This window comes from Centropristis striata, chromosome 15 (assembly GCF_030273125.1).
Source record: "Centropristis striata isolate RG_2023a ecotype Rhode Island chromosome 15, C.striata_1.0, whole genome shotgun sequence".
NCBI classification, from domain to species: Eukaryota; Metazoa; Chordata; class Actinopteri; order Perciformes; family Serranidae; genus Centropristis; species Centropristis striata.
In genome coordinates this window covers 9,800,378-9,828,005 of record NC_081531.1, presented here as the reverse complement: position 1 = coordinate 9,828,005, position 27,628 = coordinate 9,800,378, and the positions used below count along the sequence as shown (strand labels likewise).

The following is a 27,628-nucleotide window of genomic DNA, read 5'->3' as shown; positions in this document are numbered from 1 at the left end:
TGGTTTTCTTGTTAATAACCAAAATCATTATCAAGAAAACCATGGGTCTAGATATCAGCTCTTAAATTAAACTCTTATCAGCTATTTTTGTTGTTATCATTATATTTGTCCAAACAAATGTGCCTCTAGTTGTACCAGGCATTAAATTAACAAGACAGCAAGGAGAAAACAGATGGGTCTAATATCTTTTTCTATGACTGTATTAATCTAATTTACAAACATGTTAAGATTGAAAGATTCCAAAGCTTTATTGTTTATCACACAGATAGAAAATGGACTTAGATAAGGGGCTTTGAAACATCATTAAAACTTGCATCTAATGTTTAATATATAATAATCCAAATCTGATATTCATGTTTTTCATGTTCCTCAAATGTAAAAACTTGTGTTAAACAATTTGTTTACTGTAAAAACAAGATATTTTCCCTTTTCTTGGTTAGAGTGCTCATAACTACACCTACAATCTTTTCTTATGCAAGAGAAGAGAAAAAAAAAAACAGGTACCAACAAAACAAGAACAAAGAATTTAGCCCATTATCGCTCAACATGGTTTATTTTCAACCTCACTATTACCTGATTTGCTGGAAATGAAACTTTGGTATCTTATCACTTTGAACAAAAAGAAGAGTGCACATCGACATTCTGGCACACTTTCAATCATTTCTATCCAGATCTACATGCAAATAAAAATAAAGCAGCTGGAAAACAGATCCATGATATAATCTTTTATTTTAACCCATGGGATTTAACTTTTACAGTGCATTTCTTTACAACAATTATTCAATAAGTGACAGGTTTTAGCCACCACTATGGATCAGATAACTATGTATGTTACATTTCTGAGTTCCTCTTAAAGATTTTGACTTCATGAACACCGTGTGAAAAAATCCCAAATATTAGACAACGGATAACCACACAGGTTAACTAATTCAGTGACATCCGATCATCCATTGAAACGTTAGCCTCGTAATCAAACTGAACCATCTGTTAATCTTTAGTTGTCTCAGTGTTATTAAGCAGCTAAATATCTGTACCATTTAAACATACAGAGAGGTGGCCAATTAGAAACCTGCTGCCATCAATAAGAACGAAAAAGGCTTTTAAAAATAGACAGAAACAAAATATGGCACTATTGTCTCAAGGAACAACCAGTAGACACAAACACATATTTTTTAAAGGGGACTGTGGCCAAACTCCCCTAAACAGAACAAGAAACTCCAAGCACTTTGTTCAGTCTTTACTGCCAGTTAACAATCTGAAGGAGTCATCAGTCAGATGGACATTAAAGTCATTCATTCATAAACGTCTCAGCAGAAACTTTCCCTCTGTCACGTCACAGAAAACCCACACAGTACCTTCAAAATGCAATTTTCTCACACCAGAAGAAGACCTCACAGAACTCTGCTGTCTCCCGACCTTATTGGGTCCTCGTCCTCTTTAACACACCAAACACACGTCCCACAAAACAAACAGCATTGCATTGCATCGATCGGTCCACACGCATCCCTCAGAATGCCTCAACGTGGCTATATTGGAGAAAAAGCATTGAGTAAGACAGAACCACATTGACTGTGCATATACAGAATTTTTGAAAACACATTGCAGCAATGAACACATATACGACCCACCGAATGCACACGAACATAAAGTCGATCCAGTTATCCGTTACATATTACATTCAGGCTCCAAGAAAAAAAGATGCAATGACAAAGTAAACAGCAGATTTCTCCCTTTTGCTCAAGTTTGGTCTCAAATTCCCTCAGGGCGCTTTCACAACACAAAGTCTAGTCCGTTTCAACTGAACTCTGGCGCGGTTAAATCGTTGTTACGGTTCGTTTGGTTGCTTGTGAACGCTCCAGTCGTACTCTGGTGTGGACCAAAACTACCGGTCCAAGACCACTAGCAGAGAGGAGGTCGATTGCACTGTGAACGTAATCCGACACACTTAAAGGAAATGAAGCAAAATGCTAATTTGTCATTGCAGAATTATCAACATATTGCTCAAAATAACTTAATATTTACCTTCATGGTGGAAGCAGATGGTGGTAAGAGCATCAAGGCTCACTCTCTGATTCTACAGGTGTCTGATCGCAGCTCATCGTCTGTGGAAATAATGGATCAACACATTGTTGACGACCTGGAGCCTCAAGAGCAGCTCGCTCTGAGCGTTTCTCTACTAATTAGTTTGGTCGGAACACCAGAGCAGGTTACAGCCGGTAGAAATTTAAACATACTCAGATTATGCTCGGTTCCATGTTGCTTTGTTTATTTCTGTGTTTACATTTTTCACCACCAACTTTTAAAAACATAAAAGAAAAAATGGTGCAAGTAGATTTCCAGCCCTCTGTTATGCCCCTCTTCAAATATATATTTTTTTATTTGGTCCGCTTACATTTCTGCACTGTGAAAGCAAACCAGACTCAATACAAAACGAACCAAATGCATCAATTTCACTCTGACTCGGACCAACCAAACAGACTTGGGTTGTGAAAGCGCCCTCAAATACACAACAGCTAGTAGTGCACAAAATAAGAATACAAAATTAGACTTTTAAATACTGTAGCAGCAATTCTTTTCTTTTAAAGTTGAAAGCCTCCAGTAGTACAGGTAAAGGCTTTGGAGTCCCCGACACACCGACGGGGGAGCGATTGTCCTCTGAAGTGCGAGACAGTGTCTGTAGGAGGGTGCAGGTGTTTGGTACTAGAGGTGGGTGACTCTGCTGGGGTGGACAGGGTGGAGGTGTGTCTCGGGCGGGGCACCGCTATAGAGGACTGAGCCGTGTGGAGGCAGCTGGACGCTGCAGTGCTCCGGGCTGAAAATGTCTTTGAACAGAAGGGGGTTCGCTCCCCGCTGACACGCCTCCATCTCTCTCTTTCCTCTCCTCCGCCTCTCAGACAGTCTCACAGTGCATCTCCGCTCCCAAACCGAGCCTCCCAAAGAGTCCTCCTCATCTTCCTCCCCCCACGCAGCCAAAACCACAGCAGGTTGGGCGTACAACGGCTCATCGGTCCAAAACGAGCAGGACAGAGCCGAGGTGGGCCGTGCTACACGACGCTTCTCTCAGCTGGAGGCTGTGGCGATGGCCTTCTTGAGCTGCTGGCTGCGGATCTCGCGGGTGCGGGCCTCCAGGAGCAGGTCGTGGCAGGTGTTGCAGACCAACACCGGGTCATACAGCTGCTGGTCTGGGATGGGCAGCTTCAGATGACAGCAGTCTTTACAGAACACATTGCCACAGTTCCTGTAGAGGGAGAGCAAGACAAGCACTTTCAGATAAGACACATATTGGTATCAGTATGCTATGTTTTCTTGCCCACACAGCCACATGAGTTCAGGGCTGGGGTTAATCAGGCATGGAGACATTTGGTGCAGATTGGATAGTGTATTCTGAAGTTAAAACGACTTTCTGTCCATGGAGAGTAGGACTCAGAGTTCACCGCTTTGCCACGCCCACATGCTTTAATAGCAAACAACTGGTGGTTGAAGCTCCCCTGTCATTAGGCTGCCTTGGTCAGGGATTGAACGGACAGTAAGTCTTATTCTACTGTTGCAATAAACAGCAACAACAAACATGAACATGTGACATTCAATGGAACTGAAATATTAAAGTTGGTTATATCTTTGTACAAACAAGTCTTTGGGTGGCTGCATAGACAAGAAAAACACAGAAATTTGAAGTCGATCAGATTAAAGCTCTAGGAGGAGGTTGTTATAGTACGGAGCCTGAAAATGGTAAAAAAAAAAAAAAAAAGGCCCCATATTGCCATTCAGGTCAAGATGGGCGACTTCCTGTTGGGTTTAGGCTATGGGTCCAAGAGGCTTTTTTGTACCTCTCCGCATTTTGCATCTTCCTACCAAATTTTGTGTCTTTATGTGAAAATTTTCTGTATGATATCGAAATTTACACCAGACCTGAAGCATGCTCAAAATGTGTTCTTTCTTTGTTCAATTAATTTTATTTTTATTTAATCTATATTTTCTCAGTTTATTATTCCCATGCCAAGTCATAGAGGTGCAAAATAGAACCTAGTGCACATAGAAAAGATCTATTTTTATTCCAGCTCAAAAATTCACTAAATTGGCTGGTAATATGTGATTTTTTAATGTCTAAAGTCAGTCAGTCTCAAAAATCTCACACGGGTCACTCAGGCTATATACGTCGTACAGTCTATGGTTTCTATACAGTTTCTAGAGTTAAAATTCAAGCACTTTTTAAACTTTTCCAGCACCTTACAACTGTGGTAAACTAAATACTTATTTACAGTTTGCAACACAATACAACTATTCTGCCATGAAGTTTACTTTTATGATGCTTATTATGTTCAGGGTTTTTTAAGACTAAAAAAAGTGTTAACTCAATTATAAGTTTATCGTTGAGGTTGTACTGGACTGCATTACACTGAGATGTGTTTCTAACATTCTGTCCTCCCTCATATTGAGGAGAGATTATTAACTGTCTCAGTTTTCCAGTGGATTACATAAATAATTATCTGGCTAACCAACAGTATTTTATTGTGAAACCATGGGTTGGGTTCAAAGCTTGGTTTACTGCCTTGACAACAAAGTAAAGTGTGTCTTTGAATCACAGCCTGCTACTTTGGCAGAACTGTGCTGCAACAAAAGAGTGCCAGGAGAACTGTGTATACAAAAACCTGCTAGGGCTTAAAAGGAAATTGTAAGCTTGCCTGAACAAATGTTCAGTATATCTGATCCTTCTGATAAGCGAACGTACAACTCATTGCGGTTTTCAAAGCCTTGAAAACAGAACGAAAGCCTAAAAGTTTAAAGAAATAGTTTGACACTATAGGAAAGGCACTTAGTAGCTTTTTTTGCTGACAGTTAGAGGACAAGAGTGACCCTCTTGTCTGGAGCCAGCAGCCTTTAGCTTAGCTTAGTTAGTACAAAGACTGGAAGCATGGGGAAACAGCTAGCATGGCAACAAAAACTGCAGACCAGCACCTCTGAAGCTTACTGTGCCTGGCCAATAAACAGCCTGGCATACATCCCATTTGTAACAGCATGATGTCTTTACACTGCCAGGCCAACCAGCTGCTGGCTGCAGCTCCATATTTACATATGGACATCAGAGTGCATGAGAGTCTTCTCATCCAACTCTCAGAAGTGAATAAACTCATTTATCTAAGCATCAAACTATTCCTTTTGAGATCATAGGAGAAATAGTGTGGGATCTCCATAATTGACGGGAAGGATATGACAATTTTTATAATTGATAGCATTTGAATTGTGTTACAAATCCTTAAACATGTATTATATACTGTTGTTTTCTATCACCCAGCAGTGGTTGGTGGTCTAGAGACAGCAGGCGGAGCTAACGCAACACACTTATTCTTCAACTCACTTATTTGTAAAGCAGCATGAGTTTTTTTTTCTGATCTCTGCTGGCGTTGTGATTAAAGGGTTATTATGGTGGCGTAAACTAAGAAAAGCATGACACAAGCACTATAGAAGATCTTCAATTACAATGCAATTACAGGTTATCACCACCAGAGAGAACAAAAACTTTGAGATGTAACTTGAAATGAAAAGGTTTTTGTTTTGTTTTTACATTGTATGTCATTTTGGGTCAGAACTTGTGATGACAGTATCATTTACAGTTCATTAGTGGGACTGCACACTTAATTTTGTAGTAGGTTGTGTTAGACTTTAACTATTAATAAATAGTAAAAATAACCAATATAATAATCAATACAATATGGAAATAATCAGTGATAATAAGCAATAATCCACAGCTGTTTGCATGTTCTTTTTAGAAAAATGCTGGGATGTTAAATACCCCAAAACAGCATATGTATTTAAACAATAATTTGACTTTATAAATATATATATATATATATATATATATATATATATATATATATATATATATATATATATATATATATATATATATATATATGGCTATACGTGCTGTTTCTCTTTTCCCTTTTCATTTGTGAGTAAATATGTGCATTAATGTAAGAAAATGGCAGTCAAGACCCACCTGCAGTGGTGACGTCTCTTGGCTATCCAGAACTCGCAGTCACAGTTAAAACAATGGGAGGCCATGTGGTCGGGCACCCACCTCGTGACCTACACACACACACACACACACACACACACACACACACACAGACAGACATCAGTATGAGAACAGTGTGCTGTAATCAGAGGTGCTCCTAGCCGTACAGGTGAGGGGGAGGAAGAAGGGTGAGGAAGCGGAGGAAGTTATTTTAGACCATGAAGAAATAAAAGGATGCTGACCTCTGTGTCCTTGCGCTCCACTCGATCCCAGCTGCCCTCAGACAGACGGTCCTCACTGTGGGTGGACAGAGAGTCCTCCTCGTTACTGTTGTCTGACTCCCGCAGACATGTCTGAAAAAATAAAGAGAAAAGGGCACGATCAGAAATCAGACAGGAATGAAAACAGAAAGCACACTTCCTGAGGAAAATCAAAAGTAAACATTAACACACATGCTGCAGACAAAACAAGCTTCTAGCACTGTCTGGCATTACTGTCATCACTGGCAAAGGCTACTCACGATGTCATCCTCGTAGTCGATGTCTGGCTCCGAGGGAGGGGTGCTGTACTGTTTACTCTCCAGCCTCATCTGCAGCTGTCGGACCTGCTGCCTCAGCACCTCCACCTCCTGCTTGTATCCCGCCTCGATCTGCCGCAGTCTCTGCTGCACGGCGTCCATGGGCACCGGCAGCCCGTCGTCATCCAGGTAGGCTGGGGCCTGGGACGGGGGCGGGGAGCTGGAGGCGGAGGGCGAGGAGTACGACACCGGCAGGAGCTGGTGGGCTGCCAGGGAGTAGCTGTTGAGGGCGGCGGCGGCGGGCCCACACAGGCCGGCGGCGCCTGCGCTCCTGGCAGCAGCCAGCCAGCCGGCCTGCAGAGGGCTGCTGGGATGACAAAGAGCTTCTCTGCGGCAGCACTGGGACCCGTTGGCGGTGGCGAAGCCCTGGGAGCGCAGCAGCTTACTGGCAAGCCGGCGGCTCTGGTAAGCGTTGTGCTGCAGGGCCCGGCTGACGCCAGAGTGACTGGCACTGCTGCAGGCGGACTGGACCAGACCCTGGACGCTCTCCCAGTGGGAGCCCAGCAGGGACAGGTCTGTGAAGTGGCTCTGGGAGATCAGATGGCGAGCTGCTACCTGGGCGCAGTCAACAGGAGCTAATGCAACCGTTAACACACGCTCTTTTCCTTTCACTACATCTGTCCTCATGTCCTCTTTCTCCCTCTGGGGCTGAACTTGGGTCTGGGACTCGGGCTGCTCCTCGTCGTTTAAGTGATTCTGGGTAAAATCCTGGCTCAGTGTGGGAGGCAGGATGGGGGGAAGCTCTCCCTCGCCTGTGAGAGTCTCTGTGGAGTCCTCCATGGAAAGGAGTGGTGTTAGCTGCTTCAGAGCCAACAGGTCTGCAGATTCTGGGAGGCCGTTTTCTTGGCCGTCAGCGTGGCCGTTGAGCAGCGGCGTGGCGGCTGCGGGCTGCGTGCCATTACAGGGGAGAGGTAAGCACGGCTCTGATTCATGAGTGGGTGACGTGGTTCTCTCAGGAGTCCTACAGGGGCTCTCAGTCTCCAGCGGAGGTGGTGGGAGTGGAGGGTTAGTGATCTGAGGCAAAGCCTGCTGGAGGACAGGAGTGGGGAAGGGAGTGTGAGAGAGTGTGACGTCCTTACTGAGAGGGACCAGGGGAAGGGGCAGAGAGGGCAGGGGCTGCGTGGTGAGACACGGCTCCTCCACTGGGTCCTCACAGCTCTCTGCCTCTGGGCCATCGTCTGGAGTCTTGGCAGGACTCTGGTGTAGAGGTTCCCCCTCACTGCTGTCCAGTCCAGCGTCAGGTGTGACCTCATCGTGGATGTCTGCAGAGGTTTCTTCAGTGGCTGGTGAGGGCTCGGGGGCAGGGCGACCCTCCTGGCAGTGCTTATTGAGATTCGGGTCACTAGAAGTACGTGTCAGGGGAACCCCGTTCTCAAAAGCTGACAGCAGGTTGTCCATGGAGCGGGTCTTGGGAAGTCTGGAAATCAGAAATAAATCAAAATGACTTATTTTTCACAGAAATGGAAATTTCTCTGTTCTGGCCTCTAGAGGGCGATCTCGCTCTCTCCAGTTAAATCTGTAAGAACATCAAGTCCAGAGACTGAGTCACACATTACATTTGAATAAACAAACACACCTGTCCAGGGAACGGGAGGTGAGTTCGTCTCCTGTGACATTCGGGGGGAGGTAGAGTTCCATGGAGTCGTCCACAGCGGTGCAGGGGGAGGAGGTGGGCAGGTAGACGGCGGTCCACAGCTGTAACGCTCGTGTGTGGCAGACTGGCTGCAGCACCTGGCAGACAAACAAGTGGCGAGGACAATCCCAGAAGGTCAAAACACAGCAATGATGGTGCCCATTACTCTGTTAGTACTGTTGTATCCTGCTGTGGGTGGTGTCCTGATGAACTCTATGCTTTTTATTAGAGATCACACAGCGAGTATCAGCGAGGCATCTTGAAGTAACAGAGTCAATCTTATGCTTTGAATATTTGATGAAAAAGACAAAAATGCAGTCATGCTATCCATTAATCATTAATAAAGCCACTTTCTCTGTTCAGCATGTGAGAGAAATAAGACAAGAGATCTAGTGAATTATGCTTCAGTCCTTTTGGTTTTGGTTCTTCAGAAACGTTTTGTTAGGATGGCAACCAGATCTGAGTCACATGCCGAATCTTTACCTCTTTTTCAGAAACTTCAGATACTTACTGTTCATGCCATCAATATCTTAAATATGTGTTTTTATTTATAAGGTATATACAGATCATGAAAACTTTCCAGAGCACTTTAAGACTTATTTTAAATGTAATTCTCAGGTTCACTCTTATCCAACGCGTCAATCAATCAAAACAAATATTTTTATTTCAGAAAAAGATTGGCCTATTTGATTTCATAGGCTATTTTTTATTTAAGATTTTTTTATTTATTTAAATGTGCACTTTATGGCGCTATGATTTTTAAAAAAAAAGGTATTTATGTTCACTTAAATAAACAGTTTCAATAAAACTACTTGTGACATGTCATATTTGGCTTCGAGTTTGACTGAACATTTGCTCTCACTTTGCAATAAAAATATCGGGATGTATATCGATATTCAGCCTTAATATATCGGAAATATGACTTTTGGTCCATATCGCCCAGCCCTACTCTACTGCAAACAAAACACAATAATAAAAGTAAAAACACAAGAACAGTTGTAAGGACACTGTAAATAGTGATACGCACCATATCATGGCTGGGGATGTAGAGGAAGTTCTGGAAGTTCTTGTTTCCGTTGCGGAGCAGCGACCACACAGAGCAGGTGCGTTTGTAGATGTTCCTCGTCTCCCTCTCGCGAGCGTTGTTACACAGGAAGGTGCCGTAAAGACACGAGTACGTATGCTGCACTAACTTGACCTGGACACACGTGGAAGAGGAACAGGAAGTCAGGAAAGATAACTATCGGACAACAAGATTAGCTTGTTTTAAAATGACAGAGATGGTTCTTGATTGGTTGAATCATTTTGAAAGGTTATGACTCTCGGATTATACTTTTTTTAATACAAATAAACTTGAGTGATGGTTTCATGTAATGCATAGCAAAATGTCTCTCACTTTTCAGCTTTATTGGTGAAATAGTGATAAAACAAATGCATAGAACGACTATAAAAAGCCAGAGATAAGTAAAGAGCGCTGTACGACCACCCACCAGGAAAGCCTCGTTGAACTCAAACAGGCAGGGGAACTGTTTGAGCAGCTGGTGAACACAGTCCAGCCACTGCAGGAAGACAGGACACTGTTCGCTCACGTCGTCAGCGTTCTCCTGATGGCCGCAGCGGTCCCCGAACTTATGACCGTAGTCCAGCCACTCAGTCTCTACCAGCAGCTGGAAACCCTGTTGATGACACGGTAGTCAGTACTGAAGGTTTAAATAGTACAGTACAACAAAACGATTGTCTCACATAGCCAGATCTTTCTCCACAGATCTGATTGCACCCATCTTTGTGTTACTGGGAAATCAATCTCCCTTCAAGAACAAATAAAATTAATGTTTAATGTATTGCAGTCAGGTGCAAACATGGTTTAACCTTAAAAAAATTCTAACAAAAAGGTTTCTCAGTGGTTTACAGTAGCATCAGATGTACTTAAAAACATACAAAAAGTTTACCAATTCCAAGAAATGCTCCATTTTCAACATAGAGGCCGCCAGGTCTTTAAAAATGACCATTACTCCTTTTAGTCAGGTGGCTGAGCTAAAGAAAGGGGACTCTCCGGACAAAAGCTCCACATTTTTCCCACATGCTCTCCATCATCATAGGTTTCAATTTTTGATGGGAGCCACTTCATCAAGATTGTGAATCATCTGTTTGCACATATGCAGTAATACTCCCAAATACTCTTGAGTAAACTGTATGGAACAGTGTGGGGCCGACCTGTGCAGACTCTCACCTCTAATGTCCTGTAGTATGGGTCAAGCAGGATCTTGGAGAGGGCTACAATCTGGGGTGTTCGGTCCCAGCCGTCTGAACAGTGCACCAGGACAGGACGGCCGTCCCTCTCCACCGCTGAACACACCAGAGTGGCTGCCTTCAGCATGACGGACAGGTGCTGCAGCCAACGGGTGCTCTCAAGTGCTGACAGCCAGCTGGAAACACCAGAGGGGACTGATTAGATAAGTACCAATCTATCCAGAGTCTGTCCCACCTGATCTGGAGCATAGATACTGTTTACAAAAATCAGCTCGGGTTACTCAGGGTTAAGTTACACGGGGTTAGCCTTTGACCCAAATCTATAGAGGCCTTTTTATATCACAACACACAACACACCGCCTTCAGAATAACAACAAGCCTCAAAATAACATGTAGTTATATCTTGTTTAACATATGTACTGTACATAAAACCACACAAGTAATGCAGTCAGTCACAGATGTAAACAATCTAGTAAAACACACGCAGCTGGAAAAACCACAGCGGAAAAAACAGAAACACGTAACACATGTATACACTGTCTGTGTGTACAGACAGACAGCTGGCGGGCCCGGCAGGAACAGGACTGGACTGTGGCAGCGATCCCATCTCTGTGTGGTGTTGCCTTACAGTGAGGTGAAGCCATTAGAAGGGGGGAGGGAGAGGGAGGCACAAATGAAGGCAGAGCCGCTCAGAGAGAAAGGTCAAACGGATCGACTTACTTTCCTGGATCCGGGATCTGACTGCAGACGGTCCTCAGAGCTTGGAAGCTGTTCCGAATGGCGTGGATGTTGGCCATTCCCATGAACATCACCTCGCAGTTGGGGTAGTACTCTAAATACAAACAGACATAAACAACTCAGATGAAGGTCATAAGACAGAAACGATAATGGTATTGATGTTGAACATGGTGATTTTATTATCTCTGTCGAATGGAACAATAATACTTTGGCAGAAATCACTTGCTTACTGAATATCATGTCAGATTCTATATTCATATTAAAAGTGGCACTGTTGACAATCCAGGACAGTGCAATGCTCTCTTTAATAGATGCATGATGAAAAGCAGTGCAGACTAACTTTGACAGTTTATTTGCACAGGCTACAGCGAATATGAGAAACTTGCATAATTTGTTCAACGCTTTGAGACTGGTTGAAAAAAAAGTTTGCACGGAGGAAAGGAAGTGAGGAAGTCTGAATACCTGATTATATGTGTCTGTGCCTTAATTCCAACCATCGGTTGTACAGGTGCATCTCAATACATTAGAATATGATGGAAAAGTCAATTTCCAGTAGTTCAAGTCAAACAGCTCCAACCAAGTATTGAGTCATATAGATGGACATACTGTTCAGAGGCCGACATTTCCATATTAAACATACTTTTTAAAATTGGTCTTTTGTAAATATTTTTTTTGAGACACTGAATTTTAGGTCTTCATTAAATGTAAGCCATAATCATTATAATTAGAATAAATTAAATAAATTAAGACATGAAATGTTTCATTCTCTGTTTAATGGATCTATTATCTATTATCAGAATGTTTTTTGAAAACCTGTTGCTGTTAGAAATGTGGTTTATACTCCACAGGCTGTACATTTAAGTAATTGTAAGTCCAATGTGGTGGCCTTTTGTACACTACTGGCCAGACGTTTGATCCTGTTCAGACGGAAAGACCCTCTTCCTCCTTCATATCCCCACTGGATTAGAGAGACTTTGCAACATCTGAAGATAGAAAAAATAAGATACTCTCTCCAAAGGTCTGTTTTGAAATTCTATGCAACCTGGCAGCCTTTCTTGGCCTTAACCCTGTAACCCTAACCCCTTACTTGTATGGTCACATAGGTGTTTCTGTCTCTGATAGATTTGTTTATATGACTCACCTTATCAACAAGTACATAAAATGACTATCTTGAAATTAGCGGCAAAGTTCTGGTGGGTGGGATGGTGACCGAAATAAGTTACTGTCTGTATTATGTTTGTATTTTATATTTTGCATATAGTAGAACTCTCAAATAAAAAGACCTTGTTCAAAAAGAAATGTGGTTTATGAGCCAGTAAAATGGCCAGTAGAACAAAAACAAATGAGCTAAAAGACTAAAAAGCTGTTTGGAATTGATAGAAACTACAAAGTTGGGTACTAAGTCTTTGAACGCAACATTGAGCAATAGCTTTTACATACTGCAAGTTATTAGATCCATTGTTATTATAAAAACTTCTGATTCTCACTGAGTCTCAGTTGCCTGATAGAATCAGAAGCATGAAGGTGGTGAATACACCCTTCAGAAGTTAAAAATGAAAATGTGATGAATAAATGTTGCCACACTCAACATCAGTTACCTTTGATCTCATATCTTACAAAATACACTGAAATGTTTTTTTGACTTTTCGAGTGTTTGGTCACCTTCACATTCACAGCCTCCGCCCTTGGCTCGGTTGGCCACTGCAGCGGTGTATGAGCGAGCATCCAGAATCAGCAGCTTCTGTGGCACAGTGTTTTCGTCACAGGCGGATCCGCCGGTCAGAGAGGAGTCTGGTGGAACAGGCGGGAGGACAGAGATGAGATTTTTATTGTTGTGAGTGGACAGCGTTATGTGAATCAAACTGCCGGGCAGAGGAAAAGGTGGAGGAGGGAATCAAAGAAGTGCCAGGGACATGATTAACAGGAACTGACTCTATTTGTAACCTTGTGAAAATCAATATCTCCTCCTGAAGACACAAACACACTGTTGCTATTGGTAACGATCACAAGTGCTGCTGCCACAGAGGCAGACAAACAATTACTCTGAGGCTGCAACAAAACTACTCCTCTCTGCACTCTGGGTTGTGATGCCACTCCCTTTACTAGCGGTAGTCATTATCTAGTAATCTCCAAGAACTAGTGTTGTAGAAATGCATGAACGTCTCACCTGGTTGAGAGTCAAGGATAGACTATCTGATAATGTACTAATATACTTGCATAGAATAATTGATACTCAGACTCCTCTTTAAAAAAAAATATATATATATAATTTACTGCTCAAATACTCATCTATCTACAAAGCAAGAAGCGTCTGTGTGTGTGTGTGTGTGTGTGCGCGTGTGTCTAGGGCATATCTCTCTGACCGTTAGTCAGACTAACCTAAGATGTCGTATGTGGCTATGTATTTGGTATCAACACCTTTATTATATCATCATCTTATTTGAGTGTGGTTGGGCTTTGTGATACAGGACTGTATAATGATTTTTTGTTTGTTTTTTTCTTTCATTTTTATATATTTTTTATATTGGCTTGAGATTGTAATGCCTGTTGTGCTCTATTAAATATTATTGTCTGGACCCCAGGAAGACTAGCTGTCGTCTTGGCGTCAGGTAATGGGGATCATTTTAAATAAACAAATAAACACATTTTAAAGACATTTGAAAGAGTGATGACTTTCAGACACATCATCACTCTTTGTATGTACTTGTAATTTGACATTTCGGCATCAAATTTGTTTTCTTTTCTTATAAAAAATATGCAAAATATGTTTTCTGCGTAACATTAGAGAGCAGTGGCTGCTGTCCCACTTAGAGCCTAGTAAAATATCTGTAGCTAAATCTGATTATAAAACACTAACACTAATGGATACTGCATGCACTTCATTTTAAAATGGGAGCATGTAACACGTCAGGAAAAAAAGAGCATAAATGTGAAATAATGCTACTAAATTCACTATAAATTGTTGACAATATATCTGTTGAATGAGCCCAATGTATGCAGGCATGAGGGCGTTTATGTTTATCATTTTTATCAGCTGGTAGTCCTCACTGGCATATAAATAATGGACATTATTTTCTTCCCTCTGAGTCATAAGGACATTTTCACATAATCAACATGAATTTTTAATTGAATCATAAGAGCTATTCTAACAGTACATGCATGAATCAAACTACTGCTTTACCAAAATCACTATCAGAGGAGTCTGGAGCTTCCCCGCGTTGTCGGCAGGCTGGTGCTCCACAGGTGCCCTTGGCTCCGGTATCCATCTGACATGCTTTGGCGATGGATGTCACCAAGTACTCATCATCCGTGTTTCTCCAGCCCCACCAGCTGATCTCAGGCTGGCTGCAGCGGGATATCACCGCCCCGTTCTTCTGGTGCCTGGAATTCAAGGTTATTGAGTCAGTAAACACAAGTACAAGTCTAATCTGATATTAAACAGGAAAATGCTGTTGTGTATCAGCAGCAGACTTAGACTGTCTGAGGGGCAGAGGAGAAACAAACAACAAGGGCACCAGCTGCCTGAGGTGAAGCACAGACAGTTTTTTGTCATGTGGGGCAACCTCCAGGTACATCTCAATAAATTAGAATATCATAGAAAAGTTGATTTATGTCAGTAATTCAATTCAAAAAGGTGAAATAACACATTATATAGATCAATTAAACAGAATGAAACATTTCATGTCTTAATTAAGTTCATTTCTTCTAATTATAATGATTATGGCTTACATTTAATGAAGACCTAAAATTCAGTGTGTCAAAATAATCTGAACATTACAAAAGACCAATTTTAAAAAGTATGTTTAATATGGAAATGTTGGCCTCTGAACAGTATGTCCATCTATATGACTCAATACTTGGTTGGGGCTATTTGACTTGAACAACTGGAAATGGACTTTTCCATCATATTCTAATGTATTGAGATGCACCTGTTTACAACACTGTATAATTTTTCCTCTGCATTCCTATGCCCCTAGAGGGCACTGTATCATGTCTTGTTCATTTAGGAACACCAATTAATGCACAGCAGCTCATTATCTCCACTGGAAATGTACCCTAGAGGGAAGTTCATTGTGTTTTCTCCACTGGAGGTGCATGCTGGAGGTCGTTCTCTGCTACAAGGTAGCGATATATCGATACCAAAAATATTTCAATATATTTTTAAATGTGATATGGAATTAGACCATATCGCATATATCGATATAGTTAACTTTTTTTTCTTTCTTTGTATCCTTACTAGGGTTCGTCATATTTAGTTATTTTGTAATGTTCGTTGTTGTTTTCTCATATAAATATATTTATTTCAGAAAAAGATTGGCCTATTTTATTTCATAGGCTATTTCTATTTAAGATATTTTTTTATTTTAATGTCCACTTTGATTTTTAAAAAATGTACTCCTGTTATACAGTGTTTATGTTCACTTAAATAAACAGTTTCAATAAAACTACTTGTCACATGTCATATTTGGCTTTGACTGAACATTTGTTCTCACTTTGCGATAAAAATATCAGGATATCGTATATCGATATTCAGCCTAAATATGTCGGGATGTGACTTTTGGTCCATATCACCCAGCCCTACTACAAGAGCACCCTAAAGGGCCCTTATCATGTTTTCTCCTGAGGGGGGTCTTATCTATCATAGAGCCATCCAAGAAGTAACGTTTGTGGCATTTAGATGAAAGAGGGGGCACCAAGGGAGACCCCTCCCCCCTGCTCCCACCTTGAGTTCACTGGTGTTGTAAATATTGGTGAAAACATGTGATAGTACATAAAAGACTGTCAGTACACCGACCTGTAGACCACCACAGGGATCCTCTTCCAGGATCTGAAGGACGCCACACTCTCCAGCTCTTTGTCAGTGATCCATATAGGGACCAGAAGCTTCTGAGGGTAGCTGGAGCACAGCCTGTGGACCAGAAGGACAAGACCTATTATTTTAAGATGAAGATTAAATGTAGTTTTATACTACTCCAAGCATTATACAGCCAGTAGATTCGAACTGATTTAAGCAACAAGAGTCTTTCAGTGAGAAGAAAAACCCAAACCAAGACAAAATAGAGCTTTGAGCTGCAGCAAAGAAGAAACACACAAATGTTCTGGTTTTCAGGGTCACTACTTCATCAAGAACTCTCTGCTCTGAAAGAGAAAAAGTGCTACTGCCTGTCTCCATCTGTCTCTGGTCTCCTCCTCCTCTCCCATGATACTTTCAATGTCTATTCATCTGCTGGCTGTCTAAGGAGGGAAGGAGAGACAGACAGTGTGTGTGGGTGTGTGTGTGTGTGTGTGTATGTGTGTGTGAGAGAGAGAGAGGGAAAGTGAAATACTGTGCTGAGTCATGGGCCTCAGCAGGCTGCGGCTTGTTTAATTAGCTAGTTGTCCTGTGTGTCTTTCTCCCTCAGCAGGATGTGCTCTCTTGGGCCCTCAGAGCAGACTGACCTTTTTTTTATAGTGTTTATTTGTCCAGACAGCAGAGGAGACCGAAGAGTCTGATACACAGGTACACATACACACATAGTACACTGAAATTATTTCTGCCTGAGTGAGTGCTACAGTGTTATTTGTGTGTGTTCAAGACTGGACTTGGTGCGAGTGCTGCTGGCCTGAGAGGTCAGACAAGGGCAAGCACGTATACACATTGACCTGTGTTGTTGAATCATTTAAAGGAGCAGTCCACTGAAAATTGATGTTTTGAGTAATGAACACTCCCCTCCTGTAAGTCTGGGCCATGTACCAAATATATCTGATATATGCAAATGTGATTTAAGGTTTGATATGACAGATGTCCATATTGGAATAGTGAGATATCCCTTGCACATTTAAGTAATTTATTTATGCATTTAATGCAGGCTGTTTACATGCAGGAGGACTCAGCCTCCCTTTTGCTCTCTTTCCGTCTCAGACTCACACACACGGATGCAGACAACCCAAACTGATCAACTGAGCCCAGCGGTTTATCATCAATCACTGCCTGGAGTTCAGGTCAATTCAAAATGGACAAAGATCCCCAAGCAGCGCCAAGCACAGAAGAATTAATTCCAAAAAACAACAACAGCTAAAGGTGGTTCAGTTTCAGGAGGGCAGATGTGAAATACAGGTGCATCTCAATAAATTAGAATATCATAGAAAAGTTTATTTATGTCAGTAATTCAATTCAAAAAGTGGCAATGACACATTATATAGATCCATTACACACAGAATGGACATTTCATGTCTAATTTATTTAAAGTCTTCTAATTATAATGATTATGGCTTACATTTAATGAAGACCTAAAATTCAGTGTCTCAAAAAATTTTAATATTACAAAAGACCAAATTTAAAAAGTAAGTTTAATATGGAAATGTTGGCCTCTGAACAGTATGTTCATCTATTTGACTCAATACTTGGTTGGAGCTATTTGACTTGAACTACTGGAAATGGACTTTTCCATCATATTCTAATTTATTAATGCACCTGTATGCCAAAAAATGATCGCTGGTAGAGGTAGGTTCACCATGAATTGTTTCGTCACTTAAAATACCACCCAGTGCAGCACACTGCAGTCAAGCCAGCCTTCACTTGGAAAAAAGAAGGTCAAACTAGCCCCCATGTTGTTTGGCAGTACGTGTATATACTAAGCAACTGACTTCATGTCAAAGGCGACCTTATGGTGAACGTGAGAGGAAATTTCACATCCATTCAAACCATCTAAAATGTCAAGTTAGTGAAATTCAAGATAAATGAAAACTTTCTTTTCCTTACAGAGTTTTGACAAACAGCGCAGAGATTTGTTTGTCACACAATCTGTTTATTTGGTAAATTCCTGCGTGATTTCAGCTCTCAAGAAGCTCTTTGAAACACTGACTGTCACTCTTTAAGCGATCATCTTCCCAGTTACAGTACTGTACAGCTATCTGCTGCGACAGAGGTGCCATGCTATTTATGGTAAAGTATCTGTGACATACTTGAAGTTGCAGTTTATGTCCGACACTCTCCAGACGTTCTGTGTGTCGAAGCCCATCCTCCTGACTTCCATTTCCATTCTCTGACGCACATGATCACCTGCACACACAGACAGCATGGAGGGAGGAGGTTATGTTAGGAATAGACACTGTAGTGGCAATTTTGTCTGAAAAATAACAAAAATAAACTTAAAACAAACTTAATCAAAATGCCCCTGATGCACCGTGGGCGTGTGGTGTACGCAGGCAAAGAAGCTGAAGTCCATGCATAGATGAGTTTCAAAGGTTTATTTAATCCATTACGAGCAAGCAAACAATCTTTGCGGTGTTAAAAAACCATCGGCCCACCCAGGTGCATGACGACCCTCTGCCTACCCACCTACCTAAATACCATCACACTGCAAAAAAGCGCTGTCTAAAAACAAGATAAAAACACTAAATCTGAGGGAAATTATCTTGCTGCATGGACAGATAATTTCACTTGACAAGATTTCTTAAATTGAGATTGTTAAATCTAGATATTGAACATTTTGAACGCTTAAAATAAGAAATTAACTCTTAAAACAAGATAATTATCTAACACTTCTAAATCTAAATTTTTTTTTATCTCGGTAAGAAACAAATAATTTGCAGTGCAGGCGCCCACAGTGTCAACCCAATTTCCATAAAACACAAAAATACTATGTAAACTAAATACGCTAAACAATAATGATGATTAAACTAAACAAATAACTAGCAAAAACAAAATATTATCAAAATAAAGAAACATCTACAATAATCAAACAATGATTACAATTTATAAACTAAATCAGGGATTCCCAAAGTGTGGTGTGCGGACCCCCAGGGGTGCACGGGCTGCCGCTAGGGGATGCGCGAGATGAAAAACGTAATGGCTGTCTGATAATTACATAATTACACCCTCCCCCCACCACACAATAAAGACATTTAAATAAACATTTCCTTTGTAAAATCCCAAACTGTAATATTAATAAATGAATTAATGCAGGCTATTCAAAATGCACTTCATCTTAAAATGAAGCGTAGAAGAAGTTAACTTCTTCCATTTTTCCAACCTGTGTTATAATGACGGGGTTGTTTAGCTCCACGCTCATTTAAACTTGCTGCAATTTTTGTTCAACGCTGCTCAAAATATTATAACATTTTCCCCAACTTATCTGCTTTCTGCCTCTGATCCTGAGCCTGTCATCATCCTCTTTGCTCTTTAAAGTGGAAGTTTGCACATAACTTTGTTGCATTATATTGAAACTGTGTTACAGGTTAATTCAAATGCGAGAGCTCATTGTTGTGATGGTGATTATTTTATTATATGTGTGTTCTGGTCATTTGAGCATGATTAAACATGCCGCCTTTAATATGGCTGTAAAAAGCTTATTGCATTGTGGGTTTTTTTGAAGGGATTGGGGTAGTGTCAACCCTGTTGGGACATAGAAGAGGTGCGCGGCTAAAAAAGTTTGGGAACCGATGGAATAAATAAAACTAAAGAAATTAGACAACAAGATATAAATGGCTTCAACAGACACACTTTCACAAAATGAGAAATCCCACAGGCCGAATGCTTCAATGTGTTGTTGTGTGTGTGCTGACCTGGGCGACAGAGATGGACGTGCTGGTCCTCATCATCAGCGCTGCCTCCCAGACACCAGGCGTGATAGGCCAGGGCGAACAGGTCCTCCAGCCGGGCCGGGTGAGCTATGGCCCGGTTCAGACGCTTGACCCACTCCTGGCATTGCTTGAATGTTGCAAAGTGGCATCTGTGGAGCAGTTTAGAAAGATGAGGGAGATCCAAGAACAAAATATCTCGTTACAACTTCATCCATTGCGGACTGGGACAAAAAAACAAATTAGACTAATTTCTTCAGATGTGCAGCGATTTTGTTGCCTGAAACAGGAGTAATAATGTGGCTGCTTAATGATGAGGAACCAAGACGCTGCAGGCACATCTGCTGCTGAGAATCTCAAAGCTCCACTGGGTTTGAACTTTACAGATGTCCATGAACACATGAGAATTTCAGTCTGCTGTGAAATAAAAACCAGGCCTTGGTCTTTTTTTTATTACTTTAAACAGTTTCTTAAGCAAGTTTCAGCATGATTAGTGCCCGTTTTTTATTTCCCATCTGTCTAATCTTGGTAAATGTAGCCAAAAATGAAATTATATCACCAAACACAACAGCTCCACACAGTAAACGACATACTTTAATCACCTTTAAACTACGTCCAAATGATAAAAATGATTTCCATCTGCATCATCCTTATTTTATTCAGTCTTCAGTACAACAGATTAGAAAAACAGTATCAACAGAATGACAATGTACAGTGACATTGTTCCTTTTGTAAAATATTGTCCTTTATTTTATTCTATTTTCTATTTCTATTATTCTATTTTTTCTACTTGATATTTGCTACTGGAGCTAGACATAAAATATTTTCCTGACATGCTGTACTGTGTGTGATTGTTTATCTGAATAATAAATGTTGATGTGATTTGGACAAAAAAAACTTCACAGCAACAGCTGAGATTATTATTTTCGTTTCGAAACGTTTATTAATGTCAGCAATTCAATTTAAAAAGTGGAAATAACACATTATATAGATCCATTACACACAGAATGAAACATTTCATGTCTTTATTTATTTAATTTCTTCTTATTATAATGATTATGGCTTACATTTAATGAAGACTTAAAATTCAGTGTCTCAAAAAATTTGAGTACCGGTATTACAAAAGACCAATTTTAAAAAGTATGTTTACTATGGAAATGTTGGCAATAACAGTGGAAAAATGCCCCTCACAACTTCCCAGCGCAAATAAAAAATGTATATATATAGAATACATATATAGAATACAAAAATAGGTGGATTATTACATTTTCAATTTAATGCTAACCCTATTGTTCTGGTAACACCTGAGCATCAGAATACTGTAATTTATATTAGCAGGGAAACCCTTTTTAAATGTGAGGGAACAAGACATGACCTCCATAATCACTAATTATATTCACATTCATATAATTATATTCATTAGCGAATAAGGGTGGAGGAGCTAGAATAGCACCAGAATTATATGAGCATCACACCATTACTACTAATAAGGCCTGTAACTTACACTTTTACACCTGGGAATATTGATCAGTGGTTAAGCTTGGTGGTGTGTAGTGTGTTCAAATTGTCTCCTCACAGCCAGACAGAATTGAACTATTGTATTATTAATACCAATGCAACCACTGGGCTGCATTTACTCTTGTTCATAACACCATCAATCTGCCTGCAGGGTTAATGCGACGTGTTTAGTGTGCGAGAGAGCTGCTCTACTTACCTGACAACTTTGGAGTCTTTGCAGATAATGTGCAGCTGGAACATTTCCCTGCTCTCCACGCTCTCTATCAGCCTCAGAGGCACCTGTAGGGGGAGACAGAGCGCACGTGTGATCAGCCTGATAGCTTGTTGTCAGAGCAGGCAGCACATCTGCAAAGAGGTTACCACCCTCTGGTCTAGTACAGACTCAATCCAGGCTCCATACACACAGGCCAGCTTTTAGCTTAGTGGAGAAGTAAGCATCTGCATTTATACAACAACGATGAACTTGTTGTCCACAGTATTCTGCTTTCTATCCTTTTAACTTATCATTGTGGACTGAGGTGTTAACAAAGTGGTAGCTAAGGTTTACAGAATCACCCACGCAACTTTTTGGTTAAAGCTTTATGCAGCAGCACTTTGCACACCGTGCATGAATGAGAAAATACTGTTTTATGTCTTTTTGCACAAAAAAAAGTGCCTTTTTTTAAGAATTCTCAAGGTCAGCAAACACATTGCACCACAATTCTTCTTCTCCTTTCACAGGCAATTACAATGAATCTAGTGTTACCACTAAGTTTGATGTAAGTTACAATTTGTTCTCAGTGCACTGTAATCGTTTGCGATGAAGAGGAGCTGGATGACTTAAGCTGTCTAGACGGTGGCAGAGGGTGGTGTTTTATCATATGGTACTCACAGATATCTCACTGTCCACACCTGGGTAGGTCTAAAACAGAGTGACACCATGGAGCACACACACAGAGAGGGAGGGAGGGAGGGGAGACACAAGACAGGAGGAAATGGAAAAACTATTAAACCAAAAACATTCAGGAGACAAAGGAAGAGTTAAAAAGGAAAGAAAACATCAAAAGAGGTCGAAAGATGAAAGGTAACGGCTACTTGCAGCACATGGCCTAGCCAAATGGAAATCATGGAGAGAAAGACAAACATGGACAGGAGCAAAGGGCAAGAAAACAGCTCAGAAGTAGGGGGGTGAGTCGTGAGGGGGGGTGGGGGAGAGGTCGTGGCTTGTTGGCATTCATACAGAGTTCATCAGAGCTGCTGGGGTCAAGGCAGGACTCTGGAAAGCAGCTCGATCAGGACTAGCTGGCCACGTTTGAACACTGCTAAAGTAGAAAGGCGCCCTGAACATCCTTCCCCTCACCTTCTCCTCCTTTTTAATTCCCTGCCATCTTTTCTGAATCCTTCTGGAAAAGATGACTGGAATTTGGGAAGGAGGAGGAATTTCACTGCCAGTGAATGCAAACAATTGGCCCGTTTGTGTTTGAGTAAGGTCTGACGTCAGCAGGAGCGAGCCGGCGGACATCAGTGCCAGTGGGGGCCGGCCTTTGGAGCCTAGATGTCGCATTAAACCTCTCCTGCCTGTAGATCAGAGGGCCCGCCACTCCTGTGGCGCAATCCTGGTACACAATCTCGTGCCAACTGGGATATGACTAAAACCGCTTTATGGATACCTCATGCAAATTACTTGTAGGTTTATTTGTGTGGTTAGCACAATTATGTGTTTATAAAGTGTATACGGGGGAAAGGGGAAAAGCTTATGTGTGCCCAAACTACACATTATAGCCTCCTCGCTGCTGGTCTCTGTAGCGCCATGGCTGCAGCAGAAATCACTCAGGCCATTTGGACTGTAGTGAAAAGCTACTTCTTTGTCTTTATTGTCAGTGATGTGCACTCACGTTGATGACAGAGTCCTTGAACTTGATGTGGAGCCTGTAGTTAGAAATGGCAATGACGGCTTCATCAGCACAGCCAAGATATTCCACCCCTTCCCCCTGAAGAACTGCGAATGGCACCTGTAGAGACACAAAACAACCAGATTGTTGAAGTTTAAGCATAAAAAAAATGACACCAGCACCTGTTTATTGTGTTTACTATGTCTACAGTATAATCATAACACCCACATCTTTTTTTTGTCAAGCCGTACACTCCGTGTTCTCCGAGCTGTTTCCAATTATTACAGGTCTCCATATAAAACTCTAGACTAATGCCATTTTTCCACTGCATGGTACGACTCAACTTGCTCTTTTTTTGGTTTTCCGTGAGCAAAAGTTGTGGATAGGACTTTATTTCAGTACAACCTCGGTTGGGGTTACAAGTGAGCCGATACTAAAGAGTTAAAACATGATTTTTAAACAGCCAACCGCTGTTTTTTTGTTCAAACTACACAGATTTCAAAGACAATGGTAGCCTGAAAAACTATGTCATACCCTATGTCATACACTGGACTAAGGGCAGACTTTCGTCTGTTTGTTTGCTGATAAAAGGATTCAGTGAGCGTCATACTGAAAATGATGACACAGCAGTTTCACATTATAACCCCCAATATAACTAATAACAAATTAGCCTTGAAATACTTGGTCAGAGTCTTAGTTCTTTGATTAGATACCTCCTGATTTGTAATCAGAATCAATGATTTAAATTTTAATCAGGAAAATATCTTGGAGGTTATTTGCATAAAGACACAAACAATGATCAGAACAGAAAAAAAGGTTTGTAGAAAACTCTGAAAATAAATATTCTGCTTGAATTGATCATTCTGATATCGTTAGTGAAACTGAAGAATCATATTGGCTATGGTACTGACATTTTATGGTCAGCACTAAGCATAACAAAGTTCAAGCTTGCACCATCCTGCCTGCGAGAACCCAAACTGGTAATGATTGTGGACAGGGTGAGATTACAGATATGACAAAGAGTGGGACATGGGCACAACAGTGTGCATGTGTAGCTGTCCAATTAGCACATAGTAGCTTTACAGAAGGACCTTTGTGAGCAGAGAGGGCTTTGGGCTCGTTGGTGAGCCTGAATGAGCAGGCAGACAAGAGGCAGGGTTGAGACTGTCTGCACCAGCGTCCACGGTGCAGGGAGGGATCCCAAACTGTCCATTAACATTCTTACTTGTACCCATTTTATTACAGCACAAGCCAAGGCCGGGCTTTGGCTGCAGCGGAACCCAAACATTAAGATAATTGGTTCCCAACAGAGGTAAATAGAAAACATTCTTCATTTCACTCTGAGGCAGGGCATTAGCTGTAAAAGCTGAGTGGAGGGAAGAAACGCACAGTTACAGTTGCCAACTTATAAAATCTCAATTCATATAAAGATGGAAGTGTCCGACCACTTTCAGAGTGGTCAATTTCACACTAACCACTAAATGTTACTGTACTGTTTACTGGAGCTGCTTCTCAGCTATCAGTGAACAATTTATTTATTTTTTACTTTTATGACTGCCGTTGATCAGGAGGCCGGATTAAAATGTCTAAAAACTATGATCCCTGTGTCATATATTTTGTTGAGTTGTGTTTTATCCAAACAATGTTTAAACCCACAGAGATCAGTAATGTTATTCAAGGTAATGGATCATTTCATCTTGACATCTTTCACTAGCGTAATAAAATCTAATGTCCTTTGAAACACGGCAAACATCAGATGATATGTCAGAGAGTAACTGTAAATCATACAATGTCACTGATACTCAGAAGCAGCATTTTATCTGCCGCACAGCATTACTTTTCATTAATGATATCATTTTGCAACAAAGTAATCCAGTAGAGACAAGATTCGTTGATATATATTTCTTTATCGAGCCAGCTTATTACGATGTGATAATACATGAAGTGGCTCATGCCAGCCACCAAGAAAATGCATAATGGTAATGTTTTAAAATTATAAAAATGTTCAACATGATAATAATGTTATTTTTAATATGATCGTTTTGATGACACATAAAAGTGCTCAGCATAACGTTAGCTACAGTAGCTGTACGGGTAGTCAAGTTAATGTTACGTTAACTGCACATTTCCGTGGATACAACTTTACAACTTTAATGCATAAACATTACTTCTGCCTTCTCAGGACTCCACTGACCCCACTCTTCTTCACGACATCAAAGTTGGTTTTTATTATTGTTTCGATTGGTGAGACTTCTAATGATAGTAATGACATACTGTGAGTACGACTACATTATGTACAGAGAATAAATCATTCTCTATGGCCTTGCATAAAACACTCCTTCTGGCTGATGTGAGGCAGTGAAGTGTTTTGGGAGATCTATTACTGCTCGGACATCATTCTCTCTCATCTGACAAATTGAGGACTGTGTAACGCCCATTCACTCCTCATTTACATAACCTCGTCACACTTGAGTTTCTCTTAGTCATCACTGCTGTGTGATCACCTGCACACACTGAACTTGGCTGCTTAAACATAATAGTAGTCATCGGGGACCACGAATTGCGACTTAGGTCCCTCTGTTTAGTTTAGCTTGTAGTGAGGACAACAGCGTTGCTTAGAGACAACATTACCTCATTTTGCATTAGCATGCACTGCTGAGTCACGCAGAGGAGGACCCACTGGTGCATGTTAAAAGAGGACATGTAGCAGGGCAGATGGGGGATTATGGTAAGATGTCAGAAAATCAGGCTTACTTGAAATAACATTAGCCAACACAGTTAAAAGCACAGCCTTAGTTAGTGCACACAGCACACAAGCTGGACGTGACTGACCCATAAACACAAATAAGACAAAACTATTCTTGTCTTTTTAATTGAATTGTGAATACTGTCAATTGGCAAAGGATCAAATGCTGCTGATTACTGTTGGTCCAGAGAGCTTATGTCAAAAGAGAAACAACCAAACCCCTGACATTTATCACTGCACCGGCTGTTGCTCATCTCTGACTGCAAATGTATGCGTGAGCCGGGACAGAAAGCATGATGAGGGAAAGAGTACAGCTTAACCTGGGAAATGGAGCACGTAGTACTCTGCACTCAGACACCAACTGAGCCAAATATAGGCAGCAGGCCCCCTGGCACTCTGCACTGGGACTTCTAAAAAGCAGAATATCTAAAACCCAACGGTAACATTTCGCATGCATTTAGAAATGTAAGTCAACCAACTTTAAAGTGACAGATGCACAAACACAGCTGGCACCCACTAAAAGGAGAACGCTGAAGTTGTTGACTGTGACAGAAAAACCTAGTTTACTATATTAAAAAAAGGAGAGAAAAAGAGAAGCCTAATTTAAAGCATTTTTGCATTTTTCCTGGGTCAGCTAGTCAATTTGCATTAAATACTGCCTCAACAGCAGCAGAAATGGCTGAAATGAGAGTGTGCAGCTACAGAGCCTGTGTGCTACTCTGCTGTGGAAGAGAACTAACATGTCCTGCTGACAGTGCCATAGTTAACATGCTGTACAGACCGGGAGCTGCATTAAACAAGCTGTGCTCCAAAAGTAGGTGCATGAGTCACCAGCAGCCAGCAAGAGCAGCTGAAGATACTCTGTCACGTTTCCTCTACAAAGCCTTCAGCAGCAGAAATATTTGAGAGAGAAAGAGAGAGTGAGTGATAAAGAGAGAAAGAGAGAGAGAGCAGAGAGACCCGTGAATAACACTCTCTGACTTGTGAGTCGTGACTTCCGGTTCAAGCAGCCTGCCTGTGAGGACATGCACATGTGCTGCACAAACAACTGCAAGCATGCACCCGGCCTGCACGTACACAGCGTAAATATGGTGGGGTGGGGAATGCCTATGATATGCCTGCGGGAGAGTAAGAGACATCAGCTGTCAGAGAAATTATCATGGGATCACCTGCACACAAAGAAAAAGAAAAAAAGAGGAAAAAAGGCTGAGAATGAAATGAGGAACTGCATGTGTGAATGCAGGGGGAGGGGAAGCAAAGTAAAGAGTGCAGGAACATAAAATGTTGCAAGGTGACTAAAAGAAAAAGTATTTAGTGTAAAACAGCTGTGCCTTCTGGTTCCTCAGAACACTGTTACTATTATATCACTTTGCTTAGCCAGAAATAAAACAGGACCTTTGACACACAGCCCAATAACAACAACAACAATAATACTCTGCAGATCATTGCTACTCAAGTGAAAATGTTAAAAAACAGAAAAGCTGTACAACAGATAGTGACCCCAGGCTGGGCATATCCCTCCACCTACCCTTTGTCCAGTTCTCCAGACACATGATGCTCAGCTCCATTAACCACAGACAGTCAGCCAGAGAGCAAAAACTCAGCGCCACGGAGGGCAAAGCGCAAGTTGTCCGTCACAATTTTGCTACTGGCATCTTCATTGTAGAATAGTCTTACAAATCTCTCTCACTACAGTGACTTAAATGCTTTTTAGCTG

General features: G+C 41.2%; 1 protein-coding gene across 4 annotated transcripts in view; it reads right to left on the bottom strand.

Moving 5' to 3' along the window:
• Positions 1-712: 712 nt before the first annotated feature.
• mtmr4 (myotubularin related protein 4) overlaps positions 713-27,628 on the bottom strand; it is a 52,445-nt gene continuing 25,529 nt past the window's right edge. For all 4 annotated transcript variants that reach the window (XM_059351465.1, XM_059351467.1, XM_059351464.1 and 1 more), the window contains 16 exons: positions 23,169-23,285; positions 21,491-21,573; positions 19,762-19,928; positions 18,160-18,256; positions 16,010-16,123; positions 14,396-14,595; positions 12,877-13,005; positions 11,197-11,308; positions 10,457-10,652; positions 9,717-9,902; positions 9,254-9,424; positions 8,170-8,324; positions 6,537-8,010; positions 6,259-6,369; positions 5,999-6,087; positions 713-3,238 (listed from right to left, as the gene is read on the bottom strand). In XM_059351465.1, coding sequence (XP_059207448.1) covers positions 3,061-3,238; positions 5,999-6,087; positions 6,259-6,369; positions 6,537-8,010; positions 8,170-8,324; positions 9,254-9,424; positions 9,717-9,902; positions 10,457-10,652; positions 11,197-11,308; positions 12,877-13,005; positions 14,396-14,595; positions 16,010-16,123; positions 18,160-18,256; positions 19,762-19,928; positions 21,491-21,573; positions 23,169-23,285 — 3,579 coding nt within the window. In that variant the 3' untranslated portion in view covers positions 713-3,060. The remainder of the gene's footprint in view (positions 3,239-5,998; positions 6,088-6,258; positions 6,370-6,536; positions 8,011-8,169; positions 8,325-9,253; positions 9,425-9,716; positions 9,903-10,456; positions 10,653-11,196; positions 11,309-12,876; positions 13,006-14,395; positions 14,596-16,009; positions 16,124-18,159; positions 18,257-19,761; positions 19,929-21,490; positions 21,574-23,168; positions 23,286-27,628) is intronic.